Source organism: Pimephales promelas, chromosome 2, assembly GCF_988280905.1.
Source record: "Pimephales promelas chromosome 2, fPimPro1.hap1.1, whole genome shotgun sequence".
Classification (NCBI taxonomy): domain Eukaryota; kingdom Metazoa; phylum Chordata; class Actinopteri; order Cypriniformes; family Leuciscidae; genus Pimephales; species Pimephales promelas.
Window position 1 is genome coordinate 1,981,689 of NC_142770.1, and position 23,168 is coordinate 2,004,856.

Genomic DNA, 23,168 nt, shown 5'->3' on the forward strand with positions numbered 1-23,168 from the left:
TTTCTCCAGTTTGGCCCCTACAGAGTCAGCTGTGTCTCGAAATATCTCCTAGCGTAAGAGGATTCATAACTTTGTGTGAGACTGTCTAACCGTGGTGCATTATGGGAACTACACTGGCGCCAAACAAATCCTGACTGACGTTTCATTTTAGTTGCACAAAACAATTAGACGCTATTTTAAAAGCCTAATTGTTTTTTAATCAGATAAAGGCGCATTTAGAACAGCTAATGTCAATGAAGGTTCAATTTGATAGAGCAACTCTCTACCAGATTAATGTTTTTGCCTCGGATGATTCATGGCGTTTTTTCCCTCACAATGGCTTATTATTAATAGCTCTGGTCTCCGAGAAAAGCTTTTAATCGGTTCGATTGTGATCATATGCAATTAATAAAGCGCAATTTACTGACCTGTGAACTTCAGGAAAGTACTTGGGTGGATTTTTCAGAAAGCAATTTATAAAAACGAAGCATTTTCAAGAGCAAAAGTGCATTTATGATTGACACTTATACATGTTCATTATCTTTACAGCTGTTTGTGATTAAAGAATTAAAGAACCATTTTGATGACTAATTTGCAAACAAGTTCAACAGATTTATATATATATATAAATCAGACATCACTACTTTTTTGCTATACAAAACTTGCATGCAAGAGCTGAACCTAGTCAATTGAACACTAGAAACATGTTTTTGGTTTTATTCATTTATTATTATTAAATTTTTCATAGCTTTCCCAGGGAAATAAACACAATTGAACACAAAGCACATTTTCACTTCACATTTTATTAGAATCTTTCCTAGTAGACCTACTTCTGCACAGATAAACATTTGCCATCATCAGTATTCAAGCTGTGGTGGGTTATTGTTTCATTAAACTTGCCTCTTGTGAAGTTTCTGTGTTGATGCAAAGCAGAAACCCCAGGATCAGAGGAGTACAAATGCCATCGACACACTGTGTCAAGCCTTAGAGCGGCCGTGGCGTCACTGACAGGTGAGAAACAACAAACGGCGTCGAGTATCAGTCGTGAGACGAGAACAACGGTTGTCACATCAAACGGAGGTTGAGAAGATGTGCTCGCAACAGAATGAGAGGTTCAAACCTCAGTACGCACTTCATCCCTAAAGATTCATGACCTTCAAAGTGTAGTTTGGGTTATAAAACATGTTCCAAAAGCAGGAGGAATATCAATAATATGTGGGGGAAGAAAAAGTAAAGAAAAAGAATATTTAATGCTGACTCGTTAATCGCAATAATGTCTTAACTTTAATTTCATGCATTATTTATCCTGCATCTTGGACTATTCTCTGAAATCTTTGGCGCGCTAAAGAGATTCTGTCTGGAAAGCGTCTCAACCGAGTGTTTGTTTCTAAATGAATCGAGTGGGCGGGCGTTGGAGCAATCTCTCAATGCTATCTGGGCGACAACCGCCAATGGAGGCCTTCCAAAACGATAATAGCTCAATCTACACATCACAAGACAAAACAACAAAAAGGAGAAAAGAAATCCGAAAAGCGACAACCAGACCCTTTATTTCAATGTGACATTGGGTAAGACTCTTAAAGATACACTGAAAAATGTTCAGTTTTGTGAGCAGGACGTCTAGTATGTACACCTCACCGTGGGTCACGTGACCCGGAGCGCCCCTCAGTAGTCTAAGACCTCTATAGCACCTTGAGAAGGCTGATTGCGTATCCGTTTAACATCATCTATGACTATATGCTTAAATGTACGCCACTTCAATCTCTTGAATAGAAAGGATAAATTCAACTTATTTATTTTTTCATCTTTCAACATTATGTTGCAAATTTCACCAAAATAAAAATAAAAACAACACCGGTAATAATAATAATAAAAAAAGAAAACAGACAAGGTGAATAGTTTCCCCATATAAACGTCTACCAAGAATGCTACAAAAACAAATCCAATCATCTGGCGCTGAAAAACTTTATCGTTGGTTATAATCGATAGAAGAATACATGATGCACGAATCTATCATAACACGTACGTTTGCGCTAACTGAAAACTGTAGCTTCTGGTGCTGTCATAGTTGTGATTTTCTTTGTACAAATATTAAATCTATATGTGACAAAAGACATTTAAATCCTTAAATACTTGTTAAATCCCATGAGCCCTGTCTAAAACTTCCTGTGACCCCCTCCCAAACACTTAAGTACAGAGAAAAATACCTGAAACTGTACAGATTTGGACTGTTTTTGATCAGTGACCGGGTATAGCATGATGTTTTGGCTTGAGTTAGAAAAATATTTTGCAGTCGTTAGAGAAAAAAAATCAGGTATAAAGTAAACAGCACAAACAGCAAATGATTATTCCACCTGGAAACTTTGCGTTTAGCACGAGAGGCGGAGAGAGGGATCGTGGAAAGGGGTCCGAGGAATGTGGCGTCCCCCAAGGCTCTGTACTGGGTCCGTTTCGGCTTCAGTTTATAATGACACACATGCGTCCCACGTGCACCGTACATGTGTGGGAGACTTAAATTAGCACGACAGCGAGTAAATGAAACAAAGACATGCAAGTGGATGAATTTAAAGTCAGGTAAGCGTTGACAAATAGCTGGTAGCGCGAGGCGGCGCTTCAATACATCGGCTCAACGCCTTGTTCGTCCTCTTCTGGAGGAAAGTCCGAGTTGAGGAGAGACTCCATGTAGGCGATGTAGCTGGAGCTGTGGGTGTAACTCTCGCTGGGTTCTGGAACAGGAAGTGTGGGGGCTGAGACAGGAAGTGACGCGGGTGGCAAGCAAGGGGGGGTGCTGATGTTCGGACTCGGAGTAATACTAGCGGGCAGGAAAACGGTGATTAATTCAGGAGGTAGCGCTGAGGGCTCGATGGCTAGCATGGGTGGCGGTGTCGGCAGACGCGGGCGTTTCGCGGCCAGCGGTTCGTCTGATGGTTGGGCCTGAGGTTGTTGTTGGTTCACAGATGCCTGTTGATAATAAAAAAACAACTATGTTTTACGTAGCTCTCAACATAGCTGCATTGTTAGTAGGGCTGGGACAATAAATCGGTGCATCGTGAATCGAGAAATGATTCTGGATCAATTCAAATTTTTTTACGAATGCATCGCGATTCTAGTGTTTAGTGTCTAACAGCAGAGGGCGCCGCGTGATCTAGAAAGCAGTAATCTGCTGGCTTCTAATGCCTTACACACACCACTTGAACCTTCTATAAAATAATCACTCATGACGTCCGAAAAGGTTAAAGTGAATTACAGAGCGCCGCTTCTGTTAAAAACCAGCCTAGAGTGCCCTCTGCTGTTAAAAACCAGCCTAAAGCGCCGCTTCTGTTAAAAACCAGCCTAGAGTGCCCTCTGCTGTTAAAAACCAGCCTCGAGCACCATCTGCTGTTAAAAACCAGCCGAGAGCGCCATCTGCTGTTAAAAACCAGCCTAGAGTGCCCTCTGCTGTTAAAAACCAGCCTAAAGCGCCGCTTCTGTTAAAAACCAGCCTAGAGTGCCCTCTGCTGTTAAAAACCAGCCTCGAGCACCATCTGCTGTTAAAAACCAGCCGAGAGCGCCATCTGCTGTTAAAAACCAGCCTAGAGTGCCCTCTACTGTTAAAAACCAGCCGAGAGCACCATCTGCTGTTAAAAACCAGCCGAGAGCGCCATCTGCTATTAAAAACCGGCCCAGAGCGCCCTGTACTGTTAAAAACCAGCCGAGAGCACCATCTGCTGTTAAAAACCAGCCGAGAGCACCATCTGCTGTTAAAAACCAGCCGAGAGCGCCATCTGCTGTTAAAAACCAGCCTCGAGCACCATCTGCTGTTAAAAACCAGCCTAGAGTGCCCTCTACTGTTAAAAACCAGCCGAGAGCACCATCTGCTGTTAAAAACCGGCCCAGAGCGCCCTCTGCTGTTAAAACCCGGTCCAGAGCGCCCTCTGCTGTTAAAAACCAGCCGAGAGCGCCATCTGCTGTTAAAAACCAGCCTAGAGTGCCCTCTACTGTTAAAAACCAGCCGAGAGCACCATCTGCTGTTAAAAACCAGCCGAGAGCGCCATCTTCCGTTAAAAACCAGCCTAGAGTGCCCTCTACTGTTAAAAACCAGCCGAGAGCACCATCTGCTGTTAAAAACCAGCCTAGAGTGCCCTCTACTGTTAAAAACCAGCCGAGAGCACCATCTGCTGTTAAAAACCAGCCTAGAGCGCTGTCTACTGTTAAAAACCGGCCCAGAGCGCAATCTACTGTTAAAAACCAGCCGAGAGCGCCCTCTACTGTTAAACCGGTCCAGAGTGCCCTCTCCTGTTAAAAACCAGCCGAGAGCGCCCTCTGCTGTTAAACCGGTCCAGAGTGCCCTCTCCTGTTAAAAACCAGCCGAGAGCGCCCTCTGCTGTTAAAAACCGGTCCAGAGCACCCTCTGCTGTTAAAAACCAGCTGAGAGCACCACTGCTGTTAAAAACCTGTTGAGAGTGCCCTCTGCTGTTAAAAACCAGCTGAGAGCGCCACTGCTGTTAAAAACCAGCTGAGAGCGCCACTGCTGTTAAAAACCAGCTGAGAGCGCCACTGCTGTTAAAAACCTGTTGAGAGTGCCCTCTGCTGTTAAAAACCGGTCCAGAGTGCCCTCTGCTGTTAAAAACCAGCTGAGAGCGCCCTCTGCTGTTAAAAACCGGCCCAGAGCACCCTCTGCTGTTAAAAACCAGCTGAGAGCGCCACTGCTGTTAAAAACCGGTTGAGAGCGCCCTCTGCTGTTAAAAAACGGTCTAGAGCATCCTCTGCTGTTAAAAACCGGTTGAGAGCGCCCTCTGCTGTTAAAAACCGGCCCAGAGCATCCTCTGCTGTTAAAAACCGGTTGAGAGCGCCCTCTGCTGTTAAAAACCGGCCCAGAGCGTCCTCTGCTGTTAAAAACCGGCCCAGAGCGTCCTCTGCTGTTAAAAACCAACCCAGAGCGCCCTCTGCTGTTAAAAACCGGCCCAGAGCGCCCTCTGCTGTTAAAAACCGGCCCAGAGCGTCCTCTGCTGTTAAAAACCAACCCAGAGCGCCCTCTGCTGTTAAAAACCGGCCCAGAGCGCCCTCTGCTGTTAAAAACCGGCCCAGAGCGCCCTCTGCTGTTAAAAACCGGCCCAGAGCGCCCTCTGCTGTTAAAAACCGGCCCAGAGCGCCATCTTCTGTTAAGAACTAAGCTCAGGGTCGATTCGCGATGTATTCGTAAAAAATTTTAGTTTGACAAACACGAAAGCAGGAAACTGTTAAACTTGCACTTTGACTTTAGATTGATGAATTCTGTGTGCAGTGAATTAAAGCGCTTACCAGACGAGACATGACCCTCTTGGGCAGCTCCTGGTTTAGAGAGTGAATCTCACTGCGTTTCAGTAAGATCTGCGTCTCGTCCTGAAACTCCACCTGGAAAGAAATGCAGTCAGTTTAGATGCTTCAGATCCTTCACTGCTCTTAGAACCAAATTATATGATGCGATCCAAGCTTGTGTCTCAGCGGGCACCTTACTAACACCCTCGGGAAACAGTTTTCCAGTTATACAAGTACAACTCCATCTACGTAATAGAAATATATCTAAATCTACAAACACAATAAATTTAATAATAAATGTAATTTAATTGTGTTTCATCTTTTGGGAAGGGACATGGACTAGCAATACATAATTCCACGCAACTCCACATAACTCAAAATTCTAATTTCTTTCTTAAATATATAAACAAAATTCAAATTAAATTATACTTAATTAGGAAAAAGAGGAAAAAAGTACTGTATTGTCTCCTATGCCCACAAGAGGGCGCAAGCAAGCACATTAGGAACATATAAACCAAATCAAGCATTGCCTCTTTTATTGAAATTAAAATGACATTCACTTTTTAAAGTGCATAAACATAAATTGAAACAATTGTTCTTAAATAAAATATGATTTCCTTAACCCTTTAGAACCTGAAGCTAAAATAGGTGTGTTTCACATATTTAGATTTTTTTAACTGTAAAATTTGAAAACAATGTGCATGTCCAAGGTGTCATGGGTTTCAGAAAAAGATTATCTTTCAAAAAATGTACACCTATTGAACATTATTGTGTTTGGTGAGTTCGTAAATAGAATTTAAATAGAAAAAAAAAACGAGAATAGATTTTTTAACGAAAGAAACTAACACTTTAAAGTTGAAAAAATGAACTATAATGCATATATACAAGTCTATTTTGTGATATTGGGTAGCACAGTTTTCATTTAGGACACTTTTTTTCATATATGCACAAACAAATGCATGCATTCATAGGCACACACACCTACACGTGCACACCACATACTTAGATACGTGAAAGAGTAACGGCCATCCGCCTCCCAATTTTCATTAAAAATAATCCTCTTCTGGTTTCTTTTATTATTTAATGCATTTCAAAACACTCTAACCTGCAGGTCTTCGTATCTCTACGTTCAAATCAGTCCATTTTTCTTTTTTTGATGAATATTCAAATTCGAATTTTTATTTGACAGCCCAACCACACATAGAAATCACTTATGTAATGCTAAACATAATGATAGAGCTGTAAAAACTGCATTTAACCCAGAATACTCCTTTACAACTCTTATTTTTGGAGCAGAGGAGGAACCAACATAACAAGCTTCAAACTTTCAACCAGACTGCAATCAACACCCTATTCCAGATCAATTCCCAGCAGCTTCAAGACCTGTCAGACTTCCAGACATCCAGTAACAGATCGCCTGGGGTGGTTGGGGGAATATTCGGTGCGTCTAGCAAAGGCTAAAGTGACGTCAGTGATCTGTGGTTGTTATGGAGTGCCGTGACTCACACGGATCTGATAAATAATGGAGTCTTGGGGCGGCGGAGAGAATCAAACGCTTCGTTAATGCTGACAGAGGAGTCTCTCAAGAGTTCAGCCGAACAATGAAACACCGTATCGTGTATGTTTGGGTTTTAATGAGAAAGAATCTGACGTGAACCAAAACTAGTGGCGTTTGGTAAGCCTCATTTTAGAATCCGATTTAGTCACTTTTCCATTCAAATGTGACCCAAATGTAAGGGAAAACATGGTCTCATCCCTGCACAAGAACTCAAAAGCACTTCCTGTGACGGAGTGTCGCGTGTATGAGAAATAGCAGATGAATGGCGGTCTATTCTCGTTGTCTGCGGTCCATCACACCTCATAAGATTCATGTACAGACTCCATAAATCCCCCAAGCGGCACATATGCCTAGTCTTCTCATTTTCCCATTAATCTCTCCTCCCTTTTGCTCAAGACGTCAGCGGCTCCTCTGTGTACGAGGAAAGCAAACTTTACACCAAATGTGGACTCATGAAAGACTCGGAGAAGGGCGGGAATCAAGAGAAACTCAACCGAAAGATTTCGTTTCCAAACCAGGCGACGCTATTGACTATTAACACAAAAATTAACTATTTACATTATTTTACTAATAACGTCTTTAAAAAACAAGTTTTTAATGTTGTTTCTATGTTTATGTGGTGTTTTTAATATGCTTTAAGTCAAACCATGTGTAAGTTCATAAGTCGACAGCATTGCTGAGTATTTCCTCCTTAAAACTGCAGTGAACCAAAGACAGTCTCAAACCTTGTAACCAATCAGATCAACGTGTGATCGCCAACCAGTGGATCTCTGAGTGAGTGGAGGCGGGGCTCATTTGCATATTCATACAACCGTGCATACTAAATGAGGCAAGGGTGTCGAGTTACATTCAAGATATTTAGAGGCATAACGAAAAAAAATTCACATAAAAAAACGTTTAAATATCTTGTTTCGGTAATCAAAGGTGAGTTTTAAGGATAAAATGATTGACTAAACGGGGACTTTAAAGGGATACTCCACTTTTTTTTGGAAATAGGCTCATTTTACAACTCCCCCAGAGTTAAACAGTTGGGTTTTACCATTTTCGAATTAGACAGTTTCTGGTCTCATTGACTTCCACAGTATATATTTTTTCCTACTATGGAAGTCAATGGGACCAGAAACTGTCTGGTTACCGATATTATTCTAAATACCAGAAAATCGGCTGAATGGATTCAAAAACGGCCTATTTCCAAAAAAGGGGAGTATCCCTTTAAAAAAACAAAACATGAATTATTTATTAATGTTGAAGCCAAACCGAAAAAACAAACAAAACAAGTCATTGGATAAATAAATACAAAAATAAATGTAAGACGTCACAGTTACCTGATAGGATCGGTGGACGTGTTCCTTGACAAAAGACGCGTTGAGAATCCGTCCGTCGATTGTCTTGACCACCACAATTTCGCCCTGTTCTGGAGGGCCGTTCCGCAGGCAGTCGTGACTCTGAGACAGACATTAAAGAGACCATAGATCAAATCTGATTGGACGAGCCAAATTAATGCGCCAAAGCCAACCATAACAACCTAGAATCAGATTAACCAATCAGGACCAGAATTTAAAGGCCCCCTAAAATCTAAATGTATGATTTTTAAAACTTCCAGTATGAATATGTTAGGCTTAAGGTGTGTTCAAAAATGACAAAATTCACATTTAGGAGATATAAGATTTCAAAACTTCTGCTAAAATGGATCACAGGTTTTTATCGAATGCTCTCTAGAATCGAAAGCTCCGCCCCTTTATGCTATAAACACCACCTGGCCGAAGCGACCGTTGAACGTCATGGAGCAACATGGGTTGGAGATGTGTGTTCGGTTGCTCAAACGCTTGAGTTTTATTCCGTTTTCCAACTACTATTGAAACTAAACGCTATTGGCTATTTAAAAAGGGGGAGGAGCCATTCACTGTCCCGCCTTAGCTACCTGTTTCAGTGGAAATCAGGTCAACGCATCAAAACAAAGCCAAACACAAGGATTAAGTAGCAGCAAGTGTTTTACGATACAACATGAACAAAATAAGTTCATCGTATTTATTATTTACATTATTTTTTGATAATATAAAGTGAGACCCAAAGCGGTTATAAATCCCCAAATATGTAGAAGAGACTGTTTGTTGGTGTGTTAACTCACCAGCAGGTTCTCTGGGAAGACGTTATCACAGTAGGAGCCGTCGTCAAAGTTGACCTCGTAGTAGTTCTGCGTGCCGATGCCGGTGATGGTGCAGCGATAAAACCAACCGTTGCTGCTCCTCCCGATGACCTCCTGACCCAGAGACAACTCGCGCGAGCTGCTCTTGAGCTGCAACAGAGCCGAACCGTCAGCTTGAGGAACACGTGCTCTCATTTAAAGGGACAGTTCATGATTTACTCACACTCAAGTCATCCTAGGTGTATGACATTCTTCTTTCAGACGAATACAGAGTTACATTAATAAATGTCCTGGCTCTTCCAAACTTTATAATAGCAGTGAATGGCCGTTTCTGTTTTGAAGTTCATAAACGTGCATCTATCCATCATAAAAGTGCATCTTTTATGATGGACAGATGCACTTTTATGATGGACGGATGCACTTTTATGATGGATAGATGCACTTTTATGATGGACAGATGCACTTTTATGATGGATAGATGCACTTTTATGATGGACAGATGCACTTTTATGATGGACGGATGCACTTTTATGATGGATAGATGCACTTTTATGATGGATAGATGCACTTTTATGATGGATAGATGCACTTTTATGATAGATAGATGCACTTTTATGATGAACAGATGCACTTTTATGATGGATAGATGCACTTTTATGATGGACAGATGCACTTTTATGATGGACGGATGCACTTTTATGATGGATAGATGCACTTTTATGATGAACAGATGCACTTTTATGATGGATAGATGCACTTTTATGATGGACAGATGCACTTTTATGATGGATAGATGCACTTTTATGATGAACAGATGCACTTTTATGATGAACAGATGCACTTTTATGATGGATAGATGCACTTTTATGATGGATAGATGCACTTTTATGATAGATAGATGCACTTTTATGATGAACAGATGCACTTTTATGATGGATAGATGCACTTTTATGATGAACAGATGCACTTTTATGATGGATAGATGCACTTTTATGATGAACAGATGCACTTTTATGATAGATAGATGCACTTTTATGATGAACAGATGCACTTTTATGATAGATAGATGCACTTTTATGATGAACAGATGCACTTTTATGATGGATAGATGCACTTTTATGATGGACAGATGCACTTTTATGATGGACGGATGCACTTTTATGATGAACAGATGCACTTTTATGATGGATAGATGCACTTTTATGATGGACAGATGCACTTTTATGATGGATAGATGCACTTTTATGATGAACAGATGCACTTTTATGATGAACAGATGCACTTTTATGATGGATAGATGCACTTTTATGATGGACAGATGCACTTTTATGATGGATAGATGCACTTTTATGATGGATAGATGCACTTTTATGATGAACAGATGCACTTTTATGATGGATAGATGCACTTTTATGATGGATGGATGCACTTTTACAGACTTCCAAAAACAAAAAAAGCCATTCACTGCCATTATAAAGTTTGGAAGAGCCAGGACATGTTTTAAATATATAACTGATTGTATTTGTCTGAAAAAAGAATATCATATACACCAAGGATGACTTGAAGGTTTGCGTGTCGTGTAAGCGGCCCCTACGTTAATAACTAATGATCGTTGCGACGGAAGTCATTTAATCAAAACTAACTGTAGCTGGAGCTGTCATAAAGCCAAAACAATCTATGTTACTGTAATCTCCTGTTTACACTGAGGCTGCTTTAAATGTCACCAAGGCTACGCACCTTCTGATTGGCATGCTTGTGTTTGTGACAGGTGACGGACACCACGTACGGCCAATCGGCCGGCTTCATTGTGACTCCGGCGAGGAGCGCACAGGTGACGTGGAAAGATGTGGAGCAGTTGTCCGACGAGCACTGGATACACGCGCCGAAGTTCTGCTTGGTCGTCTTGTGGCAATAGACGCACTTCTGAAAATCAGAACGAGGAAATCTCAATATATAAAGTCATTAGCAACACAAATTCCCAGGATAAATAGGATTCACAACTAGATAAAAAAGTTAAGTAAGCTTAGAAATACAATCAGAAAACAGATAACTGTTAGCATGATTTATCACACTGCTAACATGTTTCTAACATGGTTTAACACTTTGCTAGCAAATTTCAGCATTATGTTAACATTTTCCTAATATGAATTAGCACAACATTTACTTGATTTAACACACTATTCGCATGAATGGACACATTGCTAGCTTGTTTCTAGGATGAATTAATACATTGCTACTATGATACTAGTACATTTATTACATGTTTTAACATGTTGATAGCTAGCAAATTTTAAAAAAATACAAAAAAATTAAGACATAAGAGACAAAATAAAGATTAAAACAGCCAAGAAATGGAAGTGAAACAGAAACAATGAAACAAGCAACAAGTAAATGAACCAAAACAAACAAAACAAGTGCAAAACAAAGGGAAATGTAAACATCAAAAGACATTTACAACCCATTTAACTATTGTAACTTGACTAATTGCAGGGTTTTCAATGAGGAAAAGTGATTTTACCCATCCTGAGGCGAATGCTAAATAGATATTTGGCTATTGGTATTATTTTAATGCGTCAGCTGAAAGGGAAAGTCATTTCAAGAACGCAGAAGCTTACATTTCCATGAGAGATTAGGAAGAGGAACATTTATTAACAACAGAAAGACAGTTGATTTTGACTTATTTTGTGGCAAATGAATTCAGCGAGCAGTCGATTGTTTAAAACTGTGCCATTTTTATGCCAATATCCTCTGAATGGAAAACATTTTGGCTCATCTTTCCCTCTTTCTTTGTGTCGTTCTTGCCTGTCTTTCTCCTCTTCTCCATTTCCACATAAACCACCTACAAACACACACACACGGCGCACGGACAAGGAGATATCGACGGGAATAAAAATTATTTATTAAATTGTCAATACTTCATTTCAGCTCCCTGTGGCCAAACGGCCGTAATGTACGCCGGCCTTTCGATGCGGCGCCGGCTCGGAAATATTTCATCGGCGGGTGAAAGGCTCTGATTTATCACTCCTCAGGGATTGATCACAAGACAGGCCAACGGACAAGGCAAGGGAACAAATATGTGATTTACGAGCATCAACCCCTCAGTTATTTATTCATACATCAGACCTGGCGTCCATTTTGTGTTGCAGCGAGCGAGAAGAGACTTTCTTTTAATCCACGAGAATAAATGTTTGATGTGCATATAAACATTGATTTGCTCCAAAATTGCTCTTTTCCACAAGCTGATGTCAGAAGTATGAACAGTGTGAGAGCTTTATGAAAGAAAAAAGAAACATAAATGATGAAAAGACGACAAAAGAAGATGGAAAAGCACATACAAAAAGTGAAAGGAATAAATAAACTGGATTAAAATAAATAAAATGGAATGAACAAAAGTAGAAGCCGAACAGAAAAAAACTAAATGAAAAGGGATATAAAGTACAAAAGAAAAAGCGAACAAAAGAATAAAAACAAAACAAAAGTAAAAGAGAAATAGAACAAACAGCAAAAGAGACAGAATGAAAGAAAAAAACTAAAACAAAGAGTGAACAAAAGAAACGAAACAAAAAACTAAAAACAAAAAAACTAACAGTAGAAAAGAAAGAAAACAAACAGCAAAGGAAAAAAAAGAAACAAAAAAGAAAATAAAGAGCAAACAAAAGAAACAAATAAAAAACACAAGTAGAAAAAAAATAAACAAAGAATGAAAGTAAAAAACAAGTGAACAAAAGAAACGAAACAGAAAAAAACAAAAACAAAAGTAGAACAGAAAGAAAAAGAATGAAACAAAAAAACACAAGAAAGAAAGAACAAAGAAAAGAAACAAATAACAAACAAAAGTAAAAAACAAAGAAATAAAAGAATGAAAGAAAAAACAAGAAAGTGAACAAAAGAAACGAAAGAGAAAAAACAAAGAAAACAAACAGGCAAAGAAAAAGAATGAAACAAAAAAGAAAGAAAGAACAAAGAAAAGAAACAAATAACAAACAAAAGTAAAAAACAAAGAAATAAAAGAATGAAAGAAAAAACAAGAAAGTGAACAAAAGAAACGAAAGAGAAAAAACAAACAAAAGTAGAACAGAAAGAAAACAAACAGCCAAAGAAAAAGAATGAAACAAAAAAGAAAGAAAGAACAAAGAAAAGAAACAAATAACAAACAAAAGTAAAAAACAAGGAAACAGAATGAAAGAAAAAAACAAGAAAAAGAACAAGAGAAACGAAAGAGAAAAAACAAACAAAAGTAGAATAGAAAACAAACAGCAAAAGAAAAAGAATGAAACAAAAAACACAAGAAAGAAAGAACAAAGAAAAGAAACTAATAACAAACAAAAGTAAAAAACAAAAGAAACAAAGAATGAAAGAAAAAACAAGAAAGTGAACAAAAGAAACAAAACAGAAAAAAACAAACAAAAGTAGAACAGAGAGAAAACAAACAGCCAAAGAAAAAGAAAAAAACACAAGAAAGAAAGAGCAAACAAAAGAAACAGAAATAAACAAAAGTAGAAAATGGAGAAAAAAAACAGCAAAAGAAACGAAAGAATGATTGAAAAAAGCCCAAACGAAAGAATGAAAGCTGGAACAGAAGAAACAGGAGGGGAATGTGAACGGGCGGTTTCTGCCTCAGCGAAGCATTTTTACTGTCATCATGTGGTGAACGACACCAGAGGAAATGATGTCACTCATGGTTTGTGTTCTGTGTTTGAGCAGCGCTGGTGTGTGTGTGTGTGTGCGTTCAGATGGAGAAACCTGCCTATATAATCAATGCACTTCATTTAGCACAGCAGAGGAACGACACCTGATTATTCAGCCTTCCACATCATTAATAATGCATCATTGCCTCCGAGAGAGAGAGGAACAACTAAATAACAAGACAAATGAACAAAAGAAACAAAAATAGAATGAACAACACAAAAGAAACAAAATAATGATCATAAAGTTAAAAAAAAAACAAAGCACAAATGAAAGAACAAACGAATAAGAAAACGAGAACAAACGAATAAGCAAAAATTAATTAATGAAAACAAACAAACAAAAAAACAATGAAAAAGAAAAAGAACAAACTAATAAGAAACATAAAGAACAAACAAAAGAGCATTAATTAATGAAACTAAAACGTAAAAAATGCAAAAAGAGGCAAAAAGAAAGAAATAAACATTAGCATGGAACAAATGAAAGAAACAGTGAAGAGCAAACTAAATTAAACAAAAGAATAAAATAAACAAATGTGAGAAAACAAACAAACGAAAGGCCAATAAGAAAGAATAACTGAAAACAACAGCAGAAAATGAACGAAACTAATATATGAACAGAAAGAACGAAATAAATAAACGAAAAAGCAAAGCAAAACACAAAATGAAAGAAACAGACAACAAATGAATGCGAATAATTAAGCAAAACAAACGAAAGTAGAAGCCAAGAATGTATGCAAGAAATAAACAATGAAAAAAAGAAACAAAAAACGCGGAAAATGAAACAAAAACAACAAAACAAATAAAACTACCAGCAAAAGAATAAAAGAAACAATGTGAGAAAACAAACGCAAACGAAAATGCCAATAAAGAAACTGAAAACAACAGCAGAAAATGAACGAAACTAATATGTGAACAAAAGAAATGAACGAAAAGGGCGAAAGCAAAAAAATAACGAAAAATAAAAGCACAAATGTTAGAATGAAAAAAAAAAATCACAAATCAATGGATGAACGAAGAAACTAAGCAAAAAACAAAACAAAAACTCAATGAACAAAAGAGCAGCCTAAATGCGCTGATTTCACGCAGCCGCCATTTTGAAATGGAAAGCGAGGCTCCGGTGGGAAGAACCCGGAAGTACAGATAGACAACCAAAAAAATGACGCTATTGACGTTAATATCCAATATAGGATATGTATATCGTTCGTTCCTGCTTCTTTTTTTACGTTCTGAATTATATATAAAAATAATTTTATTTATAAACGAATTCCACTGTATAAAGTCTAAAGTATGAAAGAAATGTATGACCAGTTTTAGAATAACTAATTTCTACATTAAACACAACACGCCATCGCATTCGCGACGTTTACTTCCCACTGAAGCCTCGCTTGCGATTTCAAAATGGCGGCTGCGTGAAATCAGCGTATTCCCCCGATGTGTGTCGAGTGTGTTCATCCAGTGACTCACCAGACTCTTCCTGGTGTCGGGAACAGAGGACACGTCCACAGGCTCTCGTTCCACAGCGCCGACGAAACGAGCCTCGGCCACAGCCACCGCGCAGATCACGTGGACCCACCTGACCACAGCAGACAAATGTTTACAAAACCAGCATTAAAGGGTTAATCACTCTGACTCATGTTGTTCAACCCCGTAAGACTTTCGTTCATCTTCGCAACACAAATTAAAATATTTCTAAGGGCTTGAAACTTGTCGGTCCAGAAAGTTATTAAAGACATCGTTAAAATAGTCAGAGTGGCTACAGTGGCTCAACCTTAAGATTATCAAGTTACGAGAATACGCAAAAAAAACAAACAATTTAACATTTAGGGTGCCATCTCGTAATAGAGTTTAAGATATGAGACCTGTCATCTGTGGTTTTCTTCAAAGCTCCTCCTCTTAAACTGCACAAACAGCAGGCCTGCAACCAAGAACACAATAATGAACGCAACGTTTTAACGCAACGATAAACGACAGAAACGTGTTCGAGTCTTACGGCTGTCCACTCCATCGAGGTGCATCGGGAACACATCCAGCCGTCCTGTTTCGTCTCGGGATTGACTCCGTAACAACCTGACGGAAAACAAAACGAAAATTTTATTTATTAAAACTGCGTACGTTATTTTCAAAGATACAACCGTTTCCATCATTTTCGATTAAAAACATCTCTCTCCGATATAGTTTGATACGAAAAGAATGAACAAAGAGTTCAAATTAGGAACAAAAGGCAGAAAAAAAGAAACGAACGGAAAAAATTGGCAAAAAACGAAAAAAACGACAGAACAAAATTTAACGAATCGACAAATGAAACTAGAAAGACAGAACAAACAATTAAATTAAAAAGAAAATCGTGTGGTGGTCAAAAATGACTGAAATGTTTTATTTTAAGAGACAAAAAATTCTAAGTTTTAGTTTGACAATATTTTTTACTTAATATTTGGGATTTTATAGCAATAAATTATATTTATGGAATAGTTACGATCCATTTATTACCCGTTACTCACTTTTTACACAGAGACCTGAAAATTACATTTCCAACTCTGGATAATGCATGTATATATTTAAGAAATATTTGCATGTATATACTCTCTCTCTCTATATATAATTTAAATTATATATAATTATAATTATCCTATATATAAATAACATATTTTTCTTAAATATATACATGCATTGTGTGTATTTATATATACAAAATAAGTCTACCAAACACAAACTTTTATTTCAAATGCGTATAATTAATCGTACAAAAAAAAACGTACAATTTAAATGTTACGTTGAAAAAAACGTAATGCTCATGACCGCTATTCACTGAATATTTAGTTGTAATATTTAGACATATTTAGTAATGAGTCGATTGACATTTCAAGTCGCTCACGCCTTTACATTTCCAACCAATTACACAAGATGTACGCAAATTGAAACCTCGGCAATTCAAGGACGCCGTTCACACGAGTAGCGCTGTCGCCGCGCGGTGTTCAAGAACCCGCTGTTTCCCGTAATTACACCAGGCTCCCTTCGACTGCAAGGCACAGGAACGGACTGTGATATTGTGCGAGCGATCGCTCTAGAAGAAACGCTCCAGCTGGAGGTGAAAGCTCACACAAATGGAAAGCCCGTTTTGACATGCTGTCATTTCCCCCTCGTCCTCGTCTTATCGAAATCCCCAGCTTTGAGCAGCTGTGCCCACCTCACCCGCGCAGGTAAACACTAGCAGCGGGAGCCGCGCGCGGGAGCCCAGCTCGAGCCGTAATGGCCTCCGCCACGGCACACAAATACAGCCTCCGGGCATTAGTTTAATATGCAACACGCACACACGCGCTTATACATGCTCAGGAAAGTCATTTTCATAACCGCTGGAAGAATGTTTGCGAGTTCAAGCGCTTATGAAACCAGGCTAGCAGAAAATAGCATCAAGAAATGAGGAGGCAATGACAGCACAACTAACAAGCTGTCTTTCACTTCACGAGCTGTTCACGGCTTTGGAGAGCAAACAAGCTCGAGATGTTGTTGTTGGAGTCTTTTTTCCCCCTAGAACGATTCAACCATTTTAGACGGTGGTTCGTTTCACTTCACGGCCTGTTCTTCAAGGCTTTGGAAGGTAAACAAGCTAGAGATGTTTAGGGTTGGGCATCGAGAGCGATTTCCAAGAACTGGATTCAATTAGACGAGCGCATTTCGATTGCTCTTATCGATGCATTTTAATATGGCGCAAGTTTTTTTTTTTTCACATCCAAAATGACGCGCGCACAGAAAGCCGCCGCTCATACTAAATAAACACCTGAACGGACAAATAGACACAGAAATATGTAAAAATATCCCCGTCAGTTATGTCTTCGATGAACAATAACTGTTAAGAAAGAAAACGCGTGCAACAGTATATTGGATCCGTGCAGCTCTTAAAGTGACAGTAGCCTAATATCCCTGCCGCCTCTATGGCTTATCCTCATTTATTTTCAAGTATTACATAAGTATTACATTTGTATTTTTATGAAGGAAAGCCAGAATCACAAATATTATAGCTACTGATGTCTCAAGAAAATGATTTTCCCCCAATTTTTAAATATTAGGCTTAAAAAAAACAAACTGTGAATTTAAAACAAACCTCACTTAAACCCATAATAAATGTCATTTACCTGTACCATACCGGTTATAAAACAGTTCGCACTGCATAAATTGTAAATGAAATATAGATTAATCCTCGTCAAAGCTACGAGCGTTCCTTAGTGAATTGTCTCCGTTCCCTCTGTTCTTTAGGTTAACTTTACTGACACACAGAATTAATGGGCTCCTGTCACTTTAAGACCCGCCGCTGCTGACAGGATCTCGCGCATCTTATTCTTTTACAACTATTTACTTCCATTTAAGATTTTATTTAACGAGGATACTAGAAAAAACTGACATATTGGCATAAATGTGTGTTATTGTTCGTTCAAGCGCGAAAGAGAAAGCGTCTTATTGTGCGCGTGTCAGGAGGTGTGTCGTTCTCTTTTGTCTTGTCGCGCATGAGTGGTTTAAAGCATTTGCGTGAATAAGAGCATGGTCATAATCCTAGCTAAAGGATGACGGAAAGAACGGATTCTGCGTTAATTGCGTTAAATATTTTAACACGTTAAAGCTGGACAAAAATGAATCGCATGCGAAAATAATCGTTTTTTTCCTGACGGCCGCACGCCGGAGCTTTAAAGGGTTAGTTCACCCAAAAATGAAAATTCTGTCAGTATTTACTCACCCTCATGTTGTTTCAACCCCGTAAGACCTTCGTTTATCTTCGCAACACAAATTAAGATATTTAAGATATTAAGATCGCTCCTGCATACTAGTCCATAGGCTTCTTGAGGGAATGACTCTTGCTGGCATCGAAAAGTCGTTAAAGACATCGTTAAAATAGTCAACACGTTAAAGCTGGACAAAAATGAATCGCATGCGAAAATAATCGTTTTTTGTTGCGAAGATGAACGAAGGTCTTACGGGGTTGGAACAACATGAGGGCGAGTAAATACTGACAGAATTTTCATTTTTGGGTGAACTAACCCTTTAAGCCCTGAGCTACAAACTTAGAATAAATGTGTTACGTTGAATTAGCAATCATTATCAATCAGAATCGATAGAGTCGGAATAGTTAAAATTCGTACGATACCCAAACCCTAGAGATGCTGTTGTTGCTGGTGTTGTTTTTTCCCTCTAGAACAGTTCAACCGGCGGATCCTTTATATTTTGGACGGTGGTTTGTTTCTTTCATGGAAAAATGTGGTAAAAAATAAAGCCAACTGGGGTCAAAGTTTACCAATTTACATAAAGAAAGAACCAAAAAAGATCACGCAATGACAATAAACAATGCTTTCACTAATAACTGTTGGACACTTAACAAACCTGATGCAGATATACATCACACACAGCCAGAGATACCTGTTTTATAAGCCGTGCTACTTTACAGAAAGCCTGAACGGAGGTGACAGAAACCGTGTGTTTACGACACAGCGACAGCTTTAATTAGTTTGACAGAGTGAAAACAGTGACGGTAAACTGATTAGTGCATCTAAAAGCAGACTAATATACACCGGCTCATCCCAGAGCAATCACACGACTGCTTCACGCTCAGAGGAACCGACGTGAACACAAGCCGACATCCGGCGGGTCGCACTTTACAATCTAACGACTCTGGGAAGCGTCCAAGCGAAACGCGTAGGGTTTTTTTTTTTATCACAGTGAAGTACAGACCATTTTGATGGTAAATATAATCAAATATCACGGTCGAATGCTTCAGGAAAACAGAAACATCAAGCAAAAGTTGAAATAGTTTCATATGAACGGTCATTTTCGTTTAAAAAAGGCCAATCAGAGCGCAGAGTCGCTCACACACACACATACTCTAATTGGCTACGCGGCTTAGATTCGCGCGGAAGAGAAACAAACCACTTTCCTCTTCAGGAGTTTTTATTTCCCCTGTAAATAAATAGTGCTGGAGTTCAGCCTGACTGACGGTAAATTGGCTGGAGTGACGTCCGGTCCCCGTGAGAGGCTCTCGAGGGCCCGGCGACGAGATAAAGAGACAATCAAGGGCGTTTATTAGCACACGCTCCTGACTGACAGGCAGAAATGTGCGGATCGGCGCGACGGCTAAAGATACACAGTGAACCACGGCTTGTTTTGGGAGGATGGATAGGAGAACAACGCAACACTAATGAAAATGTACATTTCACTTATTCACACTGATCTACTGTACATTTCCTTCAGGGAAAAATGTGGCGATTTGACAACACAAAAATTGCATCATAATATTGCGAAATGTTGGATGTGTACAATATAAACCTTGTTACAGAAAAACCGAAAGGTCCTTTTGACTTTTGATTTATAATAATAAATATTATTTTTTTATGAATGAATAAACGAAAGGAACTTTTCACTCATCAAAAACAAAAAAACAATTACCCAAAAATAAACAAATAATGCATTATATTATATATTTCTTATTTTACAGAATTTATATTATTCATTTAATTTATATCTAATATTATATCAGTCTTTTAGCTAATCCAATTTAGAAAATGTATCGAAAAACAAAAGAATAATAATAATCTATCTATCTATCTATATATATATATATATATATATATATATTTTTTTTTTGGTATTTATTTTTACAGGAAAAGAATTTGAGTTGTCCTAAGAAGGGTTATGTTTCATCACATAATTTTATCTTATTCACAATATATAAATACATTTATTTATTCTTAAAAATAAATACAAAATAATTTAAAATCTACATAATTTATAACAATCTGCTCGGCATCGCTTTTTGAAAAGTAGCAAAGAAAATCTCTCTCTCTTTATATATATATATATATATATATATTTATAAGGTGTTCATCTAGTTCATTACCATAGAAATTTGATTAAAAGCTTAATTTGGTTCTGTGGGAACCAACCACTAGCGTAACACGTCACTGCCATAATAACCTTCTGCAAGTCAAATTATCTTCATTAATATAGCGCTTTTAACAATCTAGACTGTTTCAAAGCAGCTTTACAGTGATAATAGGAGATTACAGTAACAGATTGTTTTGAGTTTACAGCAGTTCTAGAATAAAGTTATTGTCCAACAAAAGTTAAGTTTTGATTGATTCACTTCCGTTACAAACATCATTAGTTATTAACAAAGGGGCCGCTGACACGAAACCACTTTAACGAGCGTTTGGACCGTGAGAAAGAAGCTGAACTCACTGGCGTGGACCTGAAGGCCACAGCTTCCACAGGACAGAAGAACACTGGTGCCGTCGTCACCGATGTGGGAGTTCGACGGCAGGGGTTCAGTGTTTTCGGCACCGGCACTGAAGCACATCTCTGGAACCAGCGGACGGGTTCGACACCCGACCCGGGACACAAGCCCAGACGGGTCTGAGACGTGGAACGAGTCCTTTACCGACTAAACACACACAAAAACACAAGAGAGAGGTGAGCATGTTGACAGGAAAGCTTCGAGATGGAAGAACCAGCCACCGGGGGCGATCAAAACCCTGGGTTTATGAGCTATACTGGAACCAGCCACCGGGGGCGATGGAGACTCTGGGTTTATGAGCCATACTGGAACCGAGCCACCGGGGGCGATTGAGACTCTGGGTTTATGAGCTATACTGGGACCAGCCATCGGGGGGCGATCGAGACTCTGGGTTTATGAGCTATACTGGGACCAGCCATCGGGGGGCGATCGAGACTCTGGGTTTATGAGCTATATTGGGACCAGCCATCGGGGGGCGATCGAGACTCTGGGTTTATGAGCTATATTGGGACCAGCCACCGGGGGGCGATCGAGACTCTGGGTTTATGAGCTATACTGGGACCAGCCACCGGGGGCGATCGAAACTCTGGGTTTATGAGCTATACTGGAACCAGCCACCGGGGGCGATCGAGACTCTGGGTTTATGAGCTATACTGGGACCAGCCATCGGGGGGCGATCGAGACTCTGGGTTTATGAGCTATACTGGGACCAGCCATCGGGGGGTGATCGAGACTCTGGGTTTATGAGCTATACTGGGACCAGCCATCGGGGGGCGATCGAGACTCTGGGTTTATGAGCTATACTGGGACCAGCCACCGGGGGGCGATCGAGACTCTGGGTTTATGAGCTACACTGGGACCAGCCACCGGGGGCGTTTGAGACTCTGGGTTTATGAGCTATACTGGAACCAGCCACCGGGGGCGATCGAGACTCTGGGTTTATGAGCTATACTGGGACCAGCCATCGGGGGGCGATCGAGACTCTGGGTTTATGAGCTATACTGGGACCAGCCACCGGGGGGCGATCGAGACTCTGGGTTTATGAGCTATACTGGGACCAGCCACCGGGGGCGTTTGAGACTCTGGGTTTATGAGCTATACTGGAACCAGCCACCGGGGGCGTTTGAGACTCTGGGTTTATGAGCTATACTGGAACCAGCCACCGGGGGGCGATCGAGACTCTGGGTTTATGAGCTACACTGGGACCAGCCACCGGGGGCGTTTGAGACTCTGGGTTTATGAGCTATACTGGAACCAGCCACCGGGGGCGATCGAGACTCTGGGTTTATGAGCTATACTGGGACCAGCCATCGGGGGGCGATCGAGACTCTGGGTTTATGAGCTATACTGGGACCAGCCACCGGGGGGCGATCGAGACTCTGGGTTTATGAGCTATACTGGGACCAGCCACCGGGGGCGTTTGAGACTCTGGGTTTATGAGCTATACTGGAACCAGCCACCGGGGGCGTTTGAGACTCTGGGTTTATGAGCTATACTGGAACCATCCACCGGGGGCGTTTGAGACTCTGGGTTTATGAGCTATACTGGGACCAGCCACCGGGGGCGTTTGAGACTCTGGGTTTATGAGCTATACTGGAACCAGCCACCGGGGGGCGATCGAGACTCTGGGTTTATGAGCTATACTGGGACCAGCCATCGGGGGGCGATCGAGACTCTGGGTTTATGAGCTATACTGGAACCAGCCACCGGGGGCGATCGAGACTCTGGGTTTATGAGCTTTACTGGGACCAGCCATCGGGGGGCGATCGAGACTCTGGGTTTATGAGCTATACTGGGACCAGCCATCGGAGGGCGATCGAGACTCTGGGTTTATGAGCTATACTGGGACCAGCCATCGGGGGGCGATCGAGACTCTGGGTTTATGAGCTATACTGGGACCAGCCATCGGGGGGCGATCGAGACTCTGGGTTTATGAGCTATACTGGGACCAGCCATCGGGGGGCGATCGAGACTCTGGGTTTATGAGCTATACTGGGACCAGCCATCGGGGGGCGATCGAGACTCTGGGTTTATGAGCTATACTGGGACCAGCCATCGGGGGGGCGATCGAGACTCTGGGTTTATGAGCTATACTGGGACCAGCCATCGGGGGGCGATCGAGACTCTGGGTTTATGAGCTATACTGGGACCAGCCACCGGGGGCGTTTGAGACTCTGGGTTTATGAGCTATACTGGAACCAGCCACCGGGGGGCGATCGAGACTCAGGGTTTATGAGCTATACTGGA

The 23,168-nt window shown here is 40.3% G+C and overlaps 1 protein-coding gene across 1 annotated transcript in view; it reads right to left on the minus strand.

The window, feature by feature from the left end:
* Positions 1-762: 762 nt before the first annotated feature.
* Positions 763-23,168, minus strand: part of kdm4b (lysine (K)-specific demethylase 4B) — a 59,326-nt gene continuing 36,920 nt past the window's right edge. Inside the window, exons 14-22 of the mRNA XM_039682986.2 lie at positions 20,867-21,068; positions 15,639-15,715; positions 15,508-15,563; positions 15,113-15,221; positions 10,698-10,883; positions 8,943-9,110; positions 8,140-8,259; positions 5,260-5,352; positions 763-2,940 (exon numbers count right to left, since the gene is read on the minus strand). Of these exons, the coding sequence (XP_039538920.2) occupies positions 2,593-2,940; positions 5,260-5,352; positions 8,140-8,259; positions 8,943-9,110; positions 10,698-10,883; positions 15,113-15,221; positions 15,508-15,563; positions 15,639-15,715; positions 20,867-21,068 (1,359 nt within the window). The 3' untranslated portion in view covers positions 763-2,592. The remainder of the gene's footprint in view (positions 2,941-5,259; positions 5,353-8,139; positions 8,260-8,942; positions 9,111-10,697; positions 10,884-15,112; positions 15,222-15,507; positions 15,564-15,638; positions 15,716-20,866; positions 21,069-23,168) is intronic.